This window comes from Hyperolius riggenbachi, chromosome 2 (genome assembly GCF_040937935.1).
Source record: "Hyperolius riggenbachi isolate aHypRig1 chromosome 2, aHypRig1.pri, whole genome shotgun sequence".
Taxonomy (NCBI): domain Eukaryota; kingdom Metazoa; phylum Chordata; class Amphibia; order Anura; family Hyperoliidae; genus Hyperolius; species Hyperolius riggenbachi.
In genome coordinates this window covers 263,682,892-263,700,543 of record NC_090647.1, presented here as the reverse complement: position 1 = coordinate 263,700,543, position 17,652 = coordinate 263,682,892, and the positions used below count along the sequence as shown (strand labels likewise).

The window sequence follows — 17,652 nt, the reverse complement described above, 5'->3', positions numbered from 1 at the left end:
CCTCCTGCCCTGGTTGTCCCAGTGTCCGAGGGACCACCAGGGCAGGCTGCAGCTACCCTAGTCTGCACCCAAGCACACTGATTCCCGCCCCCTGATCGCCCACAGCACCCCTCAGACAGCCCCCCCCCCCCCCCACACTGTTTGCACCCAATCACCCCCCTAATCACCCATCAATCACTCCCTGTCACTATCTGTAAACGCTATTTTTTTTATGCCCTAACCTTCCCCCTGCTCCCTCCTGATCACCCCCCTTCCCTGTGTACTGTATGCATCTATCCCCCTAATCACCTGTCAATCACCTATCAATCACCCCCTGTCACTGCCACCCATCAATCAGCCCATAACCTGCCCCTTGCGGGCAATCTGATCACCCACACCAATAGATCGCCCGCAGATGAGACGTCAGATCACCTCCCAAGTGCATTGTTTACATCTGTTCTCTACCCTAAACACCCACTAATTACCCATCAATCACCCCCTATCACCACCTGTCACTGTACCCATCAGACCCTAATCTGCCCCTTACGGGCACCCAATCACCCGCCTACACGCTTAGATTACCCTCGGACCCCCCTTATCAATTCGCCAGTGCATTATTTACTTCTGTTCTTCACTGTAATAACCCACTGATCACCTGTCAATCACCCCCTGTCACTGTCACCCATCAGATTAGACCCCTATCTGCCCCTAGGGCACTCAATCACCCGCCCACACCCTCAGAACACCCTCAGACCCCAGCCCTGATCACCTCGCCAGTGCATTGCTTGCATCTATTCCCCCCTCTAATCACACCCTGAGACACTCATCAATCACCTCCTGTCACCCCCTAGCACACCTATCCATCAGATCAGGCCCTAATTTGCCCCGTGTGGGCTCCTGATCACTCGGCCAAACCCTCAGATCTCCCTCAGACCCCCTTCCGATCACCTCCCCAGTGCATTGATTGCATCTATTTTCCCCTCTAACCACCCCCTGAGACACCCAGCAATCACCTCCTGTCACCCCCCTAGCACTCCTATCCATCAGATCAGGCCCAATACAACCTGTCATCTAAAAGGCCACCCTGCTTATGACCGGTTCCACAAAATTCGCCCCCTCATAGACCACCTGTCATCAAAATTGTAGATGCTTATACCCCTGAATAGTCATTTTGAGACATTTGGTTTCCAGACTACTCACGGTTTTGGGCCCGTAAAATGCCAGGGCGGAATAGGAACCCCACAAGTGACCCCATTTTAGAAAAGACACCCCAAGGTATTCTGTTAGGTGTATGACGCGTTCATAGAAGATTTTATTTTTTGTCAAATGTTAGCGGAAATTGATTTTTATTGTTTTTTTTTCACAAAGTGTCATTTTTCACTAACTTGTGACAAAAAATAAAATCTTCTATGTACTCGCCATACACCTAACGGAATACCTTGGGGTGTCTTCTTTCTAAAATGGGGTCACTTGTGGCGTTCCTATACTGCCCTGGCATTTTAGGGTCCCTAAACCGTGAGGAGTAGTCTAGAAAACAAATTCCTCAAAATGACCTGTGAATAGGACGTTGGGCCCCTTAGAGCACCTAGGCTGCAAAAAAGTGTCACACATGTGGTATCGCCGTACTCAGAAGTAGTATAATGTGTTTTGGGGTGTATTTTTACACATACCCATGCTGGGTTGGAGAAATCTCTCTGTAAATGGACAATTGTGTGTAAAACAAATCAAACAATTGTCATTTACAGAGATATTTCTCCCACCCAGCATGGGTATGTGTAAAAATACACCCCAAAACACATTATACTACTTCTCCTGAGTACCGCCGTACCACATGTGTGGCACTTTTTTGCAGCCTAACTGCGCTAAGGGGCCCAAAGTCAATGAGCACCTTTAGGCTTTACAGGGGTGCTTACAATTAGGCACCCCCCAAAATGCCAGGACAGTAAACACACACCACAAATTACCCCATTTTGGAAAGTAGACACTTCAAGGTATTCAGAGAGGAGCATAGTGAGTTCGTGGCAGATTTCATTTTCTTTTGTCGCAAGTTAGCAGAAATGGAAACTTTTTTTTTTTCTTTCTTTTTTGTCACAAAGTGTCATTTTCTGCTAACTTGTGACAAAAAATAAAATCTTCTATGAACTCACCATGCCTCTCAGTGAATACTTTGGGATGTCTTCTTTCCAAAATGGGGTCATTTGGGGGGTATTTATACTATCCTGGAATTCTAGCCCCTCATGAAACATGACAGGTGGTCAGAAAAGTCATAGATGCTTCAAAATGGTAAAAATCACTTTTTGCACCTTAGTTTGTAAACGCTACAACTTTTACCCAAACCAATCAATATAGGCTGAATGGGTTTTTTTTTTTATTAAAAACATGTTTGTCCACATTTTTTGGTGCTGCATGTATACAGAAATTTTACTTTATTTGAAAAATGTCAGCACAGAAAGTTAAAAAAATCATTTTTTTTACAAAATTCATGTCTTTTTTGATGAATATAATAAAAAGTAAAAATTGCAGCAGCAATCACAGCACCAAAAGAAAGCTTTATTAGTGAAGAAAGAAAAGGAGCCAAAATTCATTTAGGTGGTAGGTTGTATGAGCGAGCAATAAACCGTGAAAGCTGCAGTGGTCTGAATGGGAAAAAAGGGTCTGGTCCTTAAGGGGGGTAAAGCCTACGTTCCTCAAGTGGTTAAAGAGGAACGGTCGCGAAAATCTTTTATAATTTAAAACGCATACAAATAAGAAGTACATATCTTCCAGAGTAAAATGAGCCATAAATTACTTTTCACCTATGTTGCTGTCACTTACAGTAAGTAGTAGAAATATGACATTACCTACAGATTTTGGGCTAGTCCATCCCTTCCCCTTCATAGGGGATTCTCAGCATGGCCTTTATGCTTTATAAGTACATACCCTGAAAAATCTTTATACAAAGAGACTGGCCAGCCTCCCTGCTAGCTGCACACTATTTTGGCAGTTGGACAGAGCATCTGCCATTCACTAAGTGCTTTTAAAAATAAAGAAAACCCTGAGAACCCCCCTATGAGAAGATGGGCTAGGCCAAAATCTGTCAGTAATGTCAGATTTCTACTGCTTACTGTAAGTGACGGGAACATAGGAGAAAAGTAATTTATGGCTCTTTTTACTTAGGAAGAAATGTACTGCTTATTTGTATGCATTTTAAATTTTAAGATTTTTGCGACAGTTCCTCTTTAAAGGGGCACTATGGCAAAAAATTGTACAATTTAAAATACGTGCAAACATAAAAATAAGAAGTACGTTTTTTCCAGCGTAAAATGAGCCATACATTTTCTCCTATGTTGCTGTCACTTACAGTACGTAGTATAAATCTGACAGAAGTGACAGGTTTTGGACTTCTCCACCTTCTCATAGGGGAGTCTTGGGGATTTATTTAATTTCAAAAGCACTTAGTGAATGGCAGTTGCTCTGTCCAGCTGCCAAACTGTGTAGCGAGCAGGGAAGCTGGCCAGCATTATTGTTTAAATCCTTTTTAGGGAATATCTTTATAAAGAATAAAAGCCTTGCTGAGAATCCCCTATGGAGAGATGGACTAGTCCAAAACCTGCCGCTTCTGTCAGATTTCTACTACCTACTGTAAGTGACAGCAACATAGGAGAAAAGTAATTTATGGCTCATTTTACGCTGGGAAAAAAAGTACTTCTTATTTGTCTGTTTGCACATATTTTAAATTGTACAATTTTGGCCATAGTGCCCCTTTAACGGACAGTAAGAAGAATTTCTTCAGCTGTTTCACAACAATGTCAATATGAAAGTAGCAGTGAGTCAGAACAGCATCTGCTTATAAAAAATCCATTGTACCGTTATACTTACTGAGCACTTTCTTAGGAACATCTGAATCCAGTAATTTAATCGCCCTGATTTGTGGCTACAATGTACAGTATATACAGGTCAGGAAGGTCACTAGTTTAAATCAAACACCAGAATGTGGAAAAAATAGTAACTTCAGTCAAATTGCCTGTCATGATTATTGGTGTTTTGGTAGTATGTTCTGACAAATTCTTCACTAGCGATTATTTTGGAATGGTCATACACCGCTGCCATTGGAGTTTACTTGGTACAAAATATTAAAATCATCCTTGAGTCGCAGTTATACTGACAAAAATGCCTTTTTGATGAGGGATCACAGAAGAATAGTCAAACTGGTTTGAGGTTACAGAAAAACAGTAACTCATCTTACCATTCTGTACATCAATGGTGAGCAGAAAAACACACCTCAGTATGTAGAACACGTCCAAATACGTACCTACCATAGCCTCTGCTTTCTGGCAGCCAAAGGAAAAAGCTAAGGTACATGCTTAAAAAAAAAACAAAAAAAAAAAAACTGAATAGGTGAAGACTGGAAGCCTAATCTTATTAACATGGAACACATATGGCAGTGTCAGAATTTTGGCAACCACAAACATCCACGGACCAGCCTGCTTTGTAAACCGTGCAAGCTGGTGGTGATTTTGGGTGTAGTAGAACTGGAGATTTCTAGAATTAATGTGCAGTTGACAGTCTTGAAGCAACTGCATTATGCAATCATGCCAACATAGACCAGGAGCTCAAAGGAAGGTTTCCAAGTCCAGTAACGTATGGAACCCTTTCTATGGAGAACTGAGGCAAATGTATGGGCATAGGAAATTTCTCCCTGGTATTGGTATGGTTTTTGTATTGGTATAGTTTTTTTTTAAACACTTTATCCACCGCTACAGTATATCTATGTCCTCTGTGACTTAATCGAAGCCACGGGTACTTAGATATACGTCTTGTAGCTAAAGCACTGCAGTGCAGGATTGGGTTTTCTCCTATGCACACCTCCAACACTAATTGGTGAAAGGGAATACAAGAGCCAATAAGATTGATTTTACCTATTTAAAAATACTATTTATTTTCTCAGTTCATAGTGAAAAATGCACACTGTAGCAGTATTTCAGAATCAAATGTCCTCCCCATAAATTATGGCAGGAACAGAATCTAAGTTTTGTGATACAGTAGAAATAGCCAAACATTTTTTTTAATCTACAATGGGCTTGATTCACAAAGCGGTGCTAACTGTTAGCACGCCTGTGAAAACCCCCTTAGGACGTCTAAACGAGCTTTTCGCGTGCAAAACTTTATGCACGTAAAACTTTACGTGCACAGGGCGCTCCGCGCGAAGTGCCCATTAAAGCCTACGGGACTTAGCGCGCGCATAGGACTTTGCGCGCGGTATTTAGCGCGCGATCTGATTGAGAAAACTGGTGCTAACCTACTTAGCACCCTGGTTAGCGCGCCTAAAGACTTTAGACGTGCTAAGTAGGTTAGCACCGCATAGTGAATCAAGCCCAATAACTCTTTTTAATTTAAACTGGAAATGGTAAAACTGAGAAATGTGTTTTTTTTTCTCTTTCCCATTAAAATACATATAAAACACAATTGTTTGAAGGAAAAATGGCATATAATGAAAGCCTAGTTTGTCATGAAAAAAATCTATATTTAATTTGTCCTAAATATGGATAAAGTTACTGCTGATTTAAATAGGAAGGACATGGCTAAAACATCAAAACTACTCTGATCCATAAAGGGGGCAAACAAGATCTGGATGCGAAGCGGTTAATGAAGTGCTCAGCTGGTGTAATTACTACTTTGTATTATACTGTCAGATTACAGCTTTTGAATACTAACCTTTTACATGTTTTGTGCTGTTAGTGACACATTTGTCTTACAGGAACACATGGAGCTGGAAATGATGAAAACCTGTGCAAAGTCTGCATGGATTCCCACATTGACTGTGTGTTGTTGGAGTGCGGCCACATGGTAACCTGTACAAAGTGTGGCATGCGCATGAGCGAATGTCCCATCTGCCGACAGTACGTAGTAAGGGCTGTTCACGTATTCCGATCATGACATTTCATCACAACAGTCCGCTATATCGCCTCTGTGACTGGTACAGCTGACAACATATGAAGGAACCTGTAGCTGCTGAATCTTATAAAGTAGCACAATGAAGAAACCACGTTCACATTTCATTTTCTTCATACATGTTTTGGGTATTTTTTCATTACTTGATTGAAATACCATTAAGTTTAAAAATGGAGGTTACATGTGTCAACGAACGTCTGTGGTACGCAAAGCATATTCAGTCCTCCTTTGAAAAAGAAAAGTTATGACATGCCTAATGCAGAATGGACTACAACATAGTCTCATAGTGCCTTTTCACTATTGCCTTAACCATTTTGAGATGAACTGACTTAAAATCAGCTAAAGGTTAGCTACTGAAGATTTGCAGCTTTACATATATAAAATCTGTGAAGTCAAAAATACTAAAACTTTAGGTTAATACTTTTGATAAAGAGACCAACAGATCTAGACTTTATATGAGGCGAGAAATAACCAAAGCTGATATGTCTATTGCTATTTTTGGCACTTAAAAGCACATCTGCTAATTCAAAGGAAGAATAATCGAGCTATAATTTTGTACAAGTTCTTTTACTTTCAATTTGCACTGCAGTGTACAGTTATGATAGGGATGCCACAGTGGTTGGCATTTTGTTTTAATTCTATTGTATTTGCTCTTGTTGGCTTCTTAAGGGATTGTGTATGTACTGAAACAGAAGTGGTTGTTAGTTGTATTTGCCTGCATTCTGTTTTCAGATGTGTTAAAGTATGTTGATGAACTACAACCACCAGAGTTCAAACTGCATTTACACCAAGTACGGTAAATGCAGACCATGTTTACTTCAGGATATGCTGTATTTTAGTGTGCAGACCTTGTAGGTTTTCAAACTAAAATAAGTACAGAGGTTGTTACTTTGTGCCTACTCATGTGCGATGAAAGCAAAACAGCCTATTCATTCCTTTGGTCGTTTGTTGAATTCATTTTAAAGCCGGATGATTCAACGTAAAAGGATTGGGCACCAATACTTGGCTTTACCATATCTTACACTGGTCGGGGGAAGGATTGGACACATGGGTCCTTATTCAATTAACTTTTTCTCCTGAGTTTTTTTTTTCATCTTTTTGAAAATGTTCTGCACTTTTTATGTGAAAAAGTACTAAGTATGTGAAAAAGTAATATCAGATGTATTTTCTTGGTGGCATAAATGCATTTTGACAAGGCGTGAAAATATCACCTAGGAGAAAACTCAGGAGAATAAGGTAATTGAATAGGGGCCTCGGTGCTGAAGCTGAGAGAACCTTTACAGAGGGACAAAAGATTTGGTGCAGGATGGGGCAGGCTCTTGAAGTAAAAAATGAATAACAAAAGGTAAGTATCAGGATAAATAACAAAATTATTTTAGAAGAGGGGGCGGTGTTTAAGTGGATTGGATAGGGTTAGTCAAACAATGGGATGATTACAGAAAATTTGGTTAAAATCTGTGTTTCCTAGACAAGGTACAGTACAATCAGCAATCGAATAACTGATACTTGGCAACAATGCCCGATCCTTACTCACTGAATCTAGACCTATATTATTCATTTATGGTACTTAAGGATCTAGGTGTGCAAAAAGAGGACTGCACTGCTCACTGAAATTAGTGTCTCATTAATGCCCTGGAAATGTGAAAGCTAAAATATGATTTGCCACAACCCCATTTTACCAACACATACTTTCATACATGGACATTAGACTGGTCGAGATCCATTTGTTTCCCTTTTTGGTGTAATAAACTATACTGGCATTGTCCAGCCTTCTAGGATAGGAGGTCACTTTTTTGCGGTGGAAGATTTGTTTCTTTAGTCCTGCACCTAAGCTTTATCCAGGACCTATAATGCATATTTGAACCTGCGTAGCCACTACAATATTAGAGCCCAAATGAACATGTGAGTGACCGCAAGCATGTCCCAAGACCCTTGAGTGACTTAAGCTGTGTCACAGTGATGGAATCTTGAGTGATCCCTGCCATGTACCAGTATACTGAATGACCTACCCTCTATTACAATGGATAAATTAACTGGAACTTCAGAATATTTTGTAACCTCGCTAGAACAAAAAATCCAAACATGCTGGATTAGAAAATCAATCCATGGTAGTGTAGTTCAGATTGAGGGGTGTTTGAGAGAGACAAGTAGCCATATTAACAACCTATGTTTGCATGCTGGCATCACAGTGATCCATTGTGCCTTCTGACCTGCCGCATGGCACGCCCATTTCGTGTTCATCAAGCAACTACTGGCAATGTGGCTTTACTAATGATTCACTTCCTACAGCCCAACCTGTCATTCTATATATTTTTGTCAGCACATTTAATGCATGCATAAGTCAGGTTAAGTAGCAAGAAGTAATGCCGACGGTATGTGCTTCAATTCCACTGCCTCGCCTTTCGGGAGAACCACATAAAAAGGGGTTGCAGGCAGAGTTGTGACTCCCTGTCAATAGGTTGGACAAGTAGATTGGACAAACCAGATGGACTAAATAGGGTCACATATGTTTAAATGTTTACATTAAAGCCACCTAGTTAGTGGTGAAAGAAGAATTACATTCTTTTGAAAATGAATATGCAAATTATACTTCTCTGCCTCTGGTTTGAGGTTTGCTGGATGTGTTTACTGAAACTGCAGTTACTTCAGGTTTTAGTTCATAGTGGCTTATTTTCAGTTGGAGTAGTCTCCCATAGTCTGTGGGAAATAACCTTGGCCTGTGTAGAAACTGGAGGTGTGCTAGGAGTGACTGCAGATAACTGAAACCACAGAATTTTAGTCAAGACTTCCAGCAAATGCCAAAGCAGAGTAAGCATGACTTGCATGTATCCCCACTCCCTTCCACCCGCATTATTGTATGGCATGAGATGGACTTCTGCACATTTTGAAATATTGTTATAACCTTTCATCCAGCGAAGTTACCTTCTGTCCATACTCTGCTTAAAATGTATGATTGGAATTGTTTACTTACAAAACATAGAAAAAACACTTTTTTTGTAAATCTCATTTTTAGTATAATTTTTAAATACTCATATGTTTTAAGAATGTATACTTTTACCTCATTCAGCCTTATGAGCTGCAGCATATACTTATTTTAGCAGGCTGTTGCTTGGAAGAGTAAACAAAGCCATGAATGTTATAACTATGCAATTTTGACTCCAGTATAACATATCCATGTCTCTTTTATTAGTTTTGTGTACCTTAGTATGACCTAGTTGCTTTGATCTCACATGTATTAGAGTGGTCGGTTGGAGGGTTGGGAGAGTGGGTAAGACAAAGCAGTTTTTGGCACGCAATCTTTTTGGTTCAGCACGGAGGGGGGGGACTTAATTATCGGTCAGGAAGAAGAGAATGACTTGTTCTGGGGAAGGCTGTTTTACACAGATGGTGGCACAGAATTTTTTAAGGCATTTAACAGGGCAGTCAGCAGCAGTCCGACTGCTTCACTGAATGAGTGAGAGGAGTGTTACAGAGGTATTTATAAATTCTTGCGGTGGATTTTGCATATGCTGCTCGCAGCTTCTGTGATCAACATTTGTCAATTCAGCCACCTAAGTGGAGTTTGGCGTTCTATGCTTTTCTGCTTTCTGTAAATTTCTTGGCTGAAATGCGGTTTGTGTGAATTGACCCTCAGACTTTTGTGTGTTGGAGGTTAGGGTTTTTAGTGATGGGTTAGTGTTAGTTTGTCTTCTGTTGGTGAAAGTTGGAGTTGGCATTAGGGATTTGAAATGGATAATGCTTTATATAAATTGAGCCACTCATTTTTAAAAATGGTTTCATATGCGATACTGAGAGGTGTTCTACCCCTTTTCCCACTACTGCCACTCTGGTACATCTGTGGGTCCTGCCACCATTCTGCAGCATGCAAATTACGCATGTAGGGTCCTGAAGGGGAATTGATATAGCTACCCTTCTCCAATCCATCCATTGAATTTTTTTCCATTCTACTGCTTAGAGAAAACCAGAGCTGTTAGAATACAAAGAATCGATACTTACCCTGGGCTTCCTCCAGCACCATAAGCATATGTGAGTCCCTCACCGTCGTCCTGTGGTCTGCCATTCAGCCACAATTAGCCCCGGTAACTGGTCCAGTTGCATCAGTCGGGGTCTTCTGCGCATGTGCAGACCTCCCATACATACGCAGAAGACACTAACTTACAGGACTTAACCAGTAACTGGGGATGATTGCGGCTGAACTGCAGACTGCGGGAGGACAGTGAGGGACTCAGAAGTGCATATGGAGCTGGAGGAAGCCTGTAAGTATCGATTCTTTGTATTCTAACCACTCTGGTACACTTTAAATTAACTACTGAAAGTATCATATGTATATGTATATTCTCACTATGGGCTTGATTCACAAAGCCGTGATAACTATTATCACGGTCGCGCTAGCGTTTTGCGCGTGCTATAACGCGCATAAAATTTTTCACGGGCAAATGCGAAAATGGCTGCGATTTCTCATGCAAATTTGCGTTTGCGCATGAAAAACCGTTATGCACGCTATAATGCTAGCGCGACCGTGATAAGAGTTATCATGGCTTTGTGAATCAAGCTCTATATGTCTATAATCGCACTCCAAGAATAGAAAATTTTAAATAACCACCATTTTTATAAAGTCTTTTCTTCTGCTTCCCATCCATGTGCCATTCAGGCACCAACATCGTCATTCAGCCTTTTTCGGGATTCTCTTGCTCAATGCTGTCATTAAGCCTTTTTATGAATGGTAAATCACAGTGAGACTGAACCATGCATGGCTTGGGCAGTAGAAACAATAATGACCCTGAATAATGGTTATGGTGGCAGGACTCAGAAGACATATGGATTGGTAGGGGATGCATGAAAAGACTCCATAACTGGAATTAGGAAAGCTAGTTGCATCAGTCATCTCCTCTGTGATTGATGTTGGTGTTAAACAAAGTGGCAAAAAGGTTAGTATTAAAGAATTGTGATAAGGTGGTTGTTTCACACCCTTGCCCGCACACCATTCATTCTCCCAGAATAAACAGTGTTGTCAGCTATCTGTCTATGCTTCCTCCATTCCACTCCATTTGGCTGAGCCAGCAGACCTTCTCATATAAGCACGGTCAGATCATAGCTGCACATCTTTCAAATTACTTTTCTGCATTTTAAAAATAAATAGAACATTCTTTGTAACTTTTAGTAGTATCCAATTACAAACAGAAATGGCAACTGCAATGAAACAGAAGGTTGAGCCCATAACAACCAATCAGAATTCAGGCAGTGTTGTAGTGCAACTTGGAAAATTAAACCAAATGTTAATTTATTTAAGAGCTTTTCTCTTTACCTTATTTTAATGACTAAAAGGCTTATGGTGTTTATTGCTAATGTTAATATGGGATAAGTGGTAAGATCTTAAACACTTTGATGTTTAAAGGTCCGTACACACACCGGACTGGAGGCAACGACTGGTCCGTCGTCACCTCCCGCTGGGTGGGCGTTCCAGCGACAGTCCGGCGTGTGTACAGTCTGTCTGCAGACTGATACGGCTGTTTCTGAGCGATCCGCCCAGCGGATCGCTCAGAAACAGCCGTATCAGTCTGCAGACAGACTGTACACACGCCGGACTGTCGCTGGAACGCCCACCCAGCGGGAGGTGACGACGGACCCGTCGTTGCCTCCAGTCCGGCGTGTGTACGGACCTTTAGGCTGCTACTTGTTACTCATTACAAGGGCTATAGCCTTCATCTGGACATATGGGTGCTGCTTCTGATGTACACAGCATTCCATGGCTACCTGTGCCTTAGATTATTCATGAAGCTTTAGCATAAGAATAGTTAGATAATTCTGTTCAAGGTGTTTGGGGGCAATTTTATATTACAGAGTTCTGCTTTATTTTGTAATAAAGTATTTTGATTGATAAGATGATTAAGTGTTTTTCTTCTTTGGATTTGAATTCATTTAATTTTCACTATAAAGAATAATTATTGTGGTCACTTATTCCTTTGGTGTTCATGTAAAAGAATACTGATACTGAATCAAACAGTTGATTCCGGTAATACTTTTAATGATTTATGGTGCCCATACATGGTGCAATTTTTTTCCAATAAATTTTGGTCGATTATTCAATTAGATCGGAAATTTTGTTTTCAATTTTGTCAGAAAATTCGGAAAAAATGATTGAATATAAAGATTTTAACAACATGTCCGATCCAATTTTTATCGAAAAAAAAGGATATTTGTTCAAAAATGATTGGAAAAAAGATTTTGTCATTCATACTATTCAATTGTTTTGGTTGAATCAATAAGAAAATTGAACACTTTTATTGTGCTGTGTATGAGCAACTTAACTGTACATGGTTTATTGCAAGCTTTCGAAATGTTAAGTTTCATCTGCAGGTATTATACAGAACTGGAACAGATCCGGTTCTGATCCAGTTCTGTATAATAACTGCGGAAGAAACGCAACGTTTTGAAAGCTTGCAATAAACCATGGACAGTTAGTCATTAAAGGTATCACTGTTTCTGCCTCACGTCTAACACATGACCATACTTCACTTGCTTACATGGACACCACCTAGTTTAGGGGGAAAAATAAAGTTTACATGTTAACGTTTTTTGTTTGTTTTTTCAAACCTGTATTCCTCGAGTTTGCAACATAGATAAAAATGCAAATAAAAAAAAACTTCTAAATAGAGTACATAATCATATTAAAGCTTAATATTAAAGCTCGGCTCTCCTTTGGACAATGCAACTCACCATGGTCTGCAGACTCTGCCTCCAAAATGTATTCTCTACTTATTTTGTACTTCTTGGTCCCAGTGGCAGCAAAAAAATGTAGAAGGGAGGAAACTGCTTGTTAGACCCAGGCAGAAGGAAGCATAAGATCTATTCTGGTGATGTAAATATTGATATTTTTCAGGCCACATGGAGCAAGACGACGACTAGGGATGATTACAGTTATGCAATTTTTTTCCTAAGTTGGTGCAAATATATGCACATTTTTATGCAAATATATGCAGCTTAAAAATGGGCCAATCAGTATAAACCTAGGTTAAAATTGTTGTTATATTTAAATCTTATAAACTCCTCAGACCTGCATCTCCAACTTCCTGTTTATGACAGTCTTCCTGGGAACCTGATACTGATGGCATGAGCCAAAGGCCCTTATTCAATTCACTTTTTCTCCTAGGAGATACATTTTCATCTTCTGGTTGAAATATTTTTTTCAGCACTTAATGTACCAAAAGTAGTTTAACTAATACCATCAAAATTATTTGCAGTATTTTCTTGGCTTATCACTAAAATGCTTTTTAAGCTATGGACTAGGTGTGAAAATATCACCTAGGAAAAAGTGGATTAAATAAGGGTCTAAGTCTTTACATCAGGGGTCCCAAACTCAATTTACCTGGGGGCCGCAGGAGGCAAAGTCAGGATGAGGCTGGTCCGCATAAGGAATTTCACAATCACGGCGCGACGCCGCCTCTGCCTGCCCCTCTCACTCTTCCTTCACAGAGAGGGGCGGGGAGAGGCGGCGATCCGTGCACCGATTGACGTCAGAGGGGGTAGAGCTGAAGCTGAAAGCTCTGCCCCTTCCAGGAAATGCCGGCGAATTGCCCCCCGGGCGATTTGGGGGCTCTGCAGCCCTCGTTTAACGGCGGGGATGCGGCGGATTACTTGGGAGCACTGAAGTGAACTATAAGGAAGCTTTTGCCAGCGAGGGCCACAAAATATTGTATCGTGGGCCGCAAATGGCCCGCGGGCCGCAAGTTTGAGACCCCTGCTTTACATACTGTAATTCATATTACACTTGGTTAGCAGGGTCCCTTACAAGTGTAACTCTACTTTCATTGAGAGAATCAATCGCAGCCAGGTCACTTGTACAGTGGTGGACAAAGCAATTAATCCCTTTCAGATTACCTCTCTTTTTGCTTATTTATAACTCTTTACGTGATATTCCACTCACACAAAGCAGTCCTGTCAGCTCAGATGTATATTTACAAATAGTATTGTTTCCTTGGTGCTACAGCCCATATACCGCTTACCTGCTTAGTGCAGGTGATGTTGCAGTGCTATCTGGCTCAGTACTGCTAGTTAAACACACAGATAAGCAGAGTTTTTAGGCAACTACTGAGCCCATCTTTATTTTACTCACAAATATACATTTCATACAGGAGTGTGTTCCTTCTGCAGAGAACGCGTTGCAGGGAGTGAAATCAATTTAGTGAAATCATAGCTACCTATCCTTGCGTCTCCCACTAGAGCTCTAGGCTCACTGTCATATGAACACAGTGAGCCTGGAACTCTAGCAACCTGTTCCAAAGCTGCTAGAGAGACAGAAGGATGCAAGCTGGAATGGGGAGAGATAGCTATGCTCTGCAATGTGCTCTCTGCATAGGGGGAGTCTTCACATATCACCTGCAATACATCACTTGTGGATAAGCCGATTCACCCCCCATTTACACACCTTTATCCCAAAATTTGGGTGTAAAAAGTCAGCTTATCTGCAGTGACACGTGGTATTTCTCCATGTTAGATTCCCCATTATTTTCTCCTCTTCTCCCTCCTTTTCATTATTGAATTAAAACATTTTCAGCATGATGAAGTTGAAAGAAGTCTCAACAAGCAAGCATTATGACTTGATGAAAAGAAACCCAAAAACCTGAAAAAATAATTACTGAAATGTATCGGTTGGCAAAGCAGTTAAAGACCAATCTGGGGCCCGAATGATTGACCCTCTGATTGCTGCAATCAATCGGCGATGACCATTCGGGCTCAACGCAATTGCTTATAATTATAATCTATCTGATCAGATGAAAATGTTTCTGAAATTTAAAATCAAAACTTATTGACAGAATGATTAACTGATTGTTAATCAGCAACATTAACTTTACCTGATCGATCGTGAGATTGTCCTGTTAATGGGCACTTTAACATGCTAGGGCACTAGCCGTTCAATATGAGACCAGTGGAGAAAAACTGAATGTTGTAAATCTGGTAATTGTGCGACAATACCGCTTTGGGGACAGAGTGCATAGGAAACAGACCCAGGAAGTCGGAGAAGCAATCTGAAACTTGAAATATCTGTCTAGTTAAATCATTGCAGTTTCTGGATTACTTGTCCATATCCCACAAATCTTATCTGGCAGCCTCCATAGAAGTGTTAGTTGACGTTTCCCCAACATATAAAAGACATGCTATCTTGATCCAGTTGATCACCCTAAAGGTGGCCATAACATTTTTTAAATATCTGTTCAATTTAAGAATTGCAATCAATTTTTCTGACTGATTGTAACATTTCAAAAATATGACCAATGTACCACACACGTATGTTCAATTTTTCCCCAAGCATGATAAAAATGATTGGAAACTCTGACAAAATTGCTAGGGTGTGTATATTAATAAATTGACAATCCAACACAGACCATACAATCTTTAGAATGAAGAAAAATATCTGGCATTCCGGATCGATTAAAATCAAAGAAACTGGGAAATTCGATCGGATTTTTCAGTCGAATGGAAAAAAAAGCTTTAGATTTTTTCTGGAGATCCGATCGTTTTTTTAACCACTTCCCGACCGCCCCCAGCCGATGGGCGGCGGCAAAGTCCGGGCCCAAACGACCGCAATACGCCCATCGGCGGGGGCGGCTTCGGGAGTGGCTATGCGGCGATCGCGTCATTCGTGACGCGATCAGCCGCCGGGGACTGGCTCCGCCCACCGTTCGCTGTAACCCGCCGGCCGTTCGGAAGCGCCGGCGGGTTACTAGCACCCGGATCGCCGCTGCACGTATGTATAATAGGCTACAAAGCCTATTATACTGGCTGCCTCCAGCCCTGGTGGTCCCAGTGTCCGAGGGACCACCAGGGGAGGCTGCAGCCGCCCTAGTCTGCACCCAAGCACACTGATTTCCCCCCCCCCCCCGCCCCCTGATCGCCCACAGCACCCCTCAGACCCCCCCCGCCCACCCCCCAGACCACTGTTTGCACCCAGTCACCCCCCTAATCACCCATCAATCACTCCCTGTCACTATCTGTCAACGCTATTTTTTTTTTAGTCCCTAATCTGCCCCCTACTCCCTCCTGATCACCCCCCCACCCCTCAGATTCTCCCCAGAATCCCCCCCCCCCCCCCCCGTGTACTGTATGCATCTATCCCCCCTGATCACCTGTCAATCACCCGTCAATCACCCCCTGTCACTGCTACCCATCAATCGGCTCCTAACCTGCCCCTTGCGGGCAATCTGATCACCCACCGACACCAATAGATCGCCCGCAGATCCGACATCCGATCACCTCCCAAGTGCAGTGTTTACATCTCTTCTCTCCTCTAAACACCCACTAATTACCCATCAATCACCCCCTATCACCACCTGTCACTGTTACCCATCAGATTAGACCCTAATCTGCCCCTTGCGGGCACCCAATCACCCGCCCACACCTCAGAACGCCCTCAGACCCCAGCCCTGATCACCTCGCTAGTGCATTGCTTGCATCTATTTCCCCCCTCTAATCACACCTTGAGACACCCATCAATCACCTCCTGTCACCCCCTAGCACACCTACCCATCAGATCAGGCCCTAATTTGCCCCGTGTGGGCTCCTGATCACTCGGCCAAACCCTCAGATCCCCCTCAGACCCCTTCCGATCACCTCCCCAGTGCATTGATTGCATCTATTTTCCCCTCTAACCGCCCCCTGAGACACCCATCAATCACCTCCTGTCACCCCCCTAGCACTCCTATCCATCAGATCAGGCCCAAAACATCCTGTCATCTAAGAGGCCACCCTGCTTATGACCGGTTCCACAAAATTTGCCCCCTCATAGACCACCTGTCATCAAAATTTGCAGATGCTTATACCCCTGAACAGTCATTTTGAGAAATTTGGTTTCCAGACTACTCACAGTTTTGGGCCCGTAAAATGCCAGGGCAGTATAGGAACCCCACAAGTGACCCCATTTTAGAAAGAAGACACCCCAAGGTATTCTGTTAGGTGTATGATGAGTTCATAGAAGATTTTATTTTTTGTCACAAGTTAGCGGAAATTGATATGTATTGTTTTTTTTTTCACAAAGTGTCATTTTCCGCTAACTTGTGACAAAAAAAAAATCTTCTATGAACTCACCATACTCCTAGCAGAATACCTTGGGGTGTCTTCTTTCTAAAATGGGGTCACTTGTGGGGTTCCTATACTGCCCTGGCATTTTAGGGGCCCTAAACCGTGAGCAGTAGTCTAGAATCCAATTGCCTCAAAATGACCTGTGAATAGGACGTTAGGCCCCTTAGCGCACCTAGGTTGCAAAAAAGTGTCACACATGTGGTATCGCCGTACTCAGAAGAAGTAGTATATTGTGTTTTGGGGTGAATTTTTACACATACCCATGCTGGGTGGGAGAAATTTCTCTGTAAATGGACAATTGTGTGTAAAAAAAAAATCAAACAATTGTCATTTACAGAGATCTTTCTCCCACCCAGCATGGGTATGTGTAAAAATACACCCCAAAACACATTATACTACTTCTCCGGAGTATGGCCGTACCACATGTGTGGCACTTTTTTGCACCCTAAGTGCGCTAAGGGGCCCAAAGTCCAATGAGTACCTTTAGAATTTCACAGGTCATTTTGTGACATTTGGTTTCAAGACTACTCCTCACGGTTTAGGGCCCCTAAAATGCCAGGGCAGTATAGGAACCCCACAAATGACCCCATTTTAGAAAGAAGACATCCCAAGGTATTCCGTTAGGAGGATGGTGAGTTCATAGAAGATTTTCCCTTCCAGTTCTGA

General features: G+C 41.8%; 1 protein-coding gene across 2 annotated transcripts in view; it reads left to right on the top strand.

Annotated features, from left to right (window-relative positions):
• The window catches only part of RFFL (ring finger and FYVE like domain containing E3 ubiquitin protein ligase), a 373,130-nt gene extending 367,129 nt beyond the window's left edge, over positions 1 to 6,001 (top strand). For both annotated transcript variants that reach the window (XM_068268602.1, XM_068268601.1), the window contains exon 7: positions 5,717 to 6,001. In XM_068268602.1, coding sequence (XP_068124703.1) covers positions 5,717 to 5,895 — 179 coding nt within the window. In that variant the 3' untranslated portion in view covers positions 5,896 to 6,001. The remainder of the gene's footprint in view (positions 1 to 5,716) is intronic.
• The last annotated feature ends 11,651 nt before the right edge of the window (positions 6,002 to 17,652 follow it).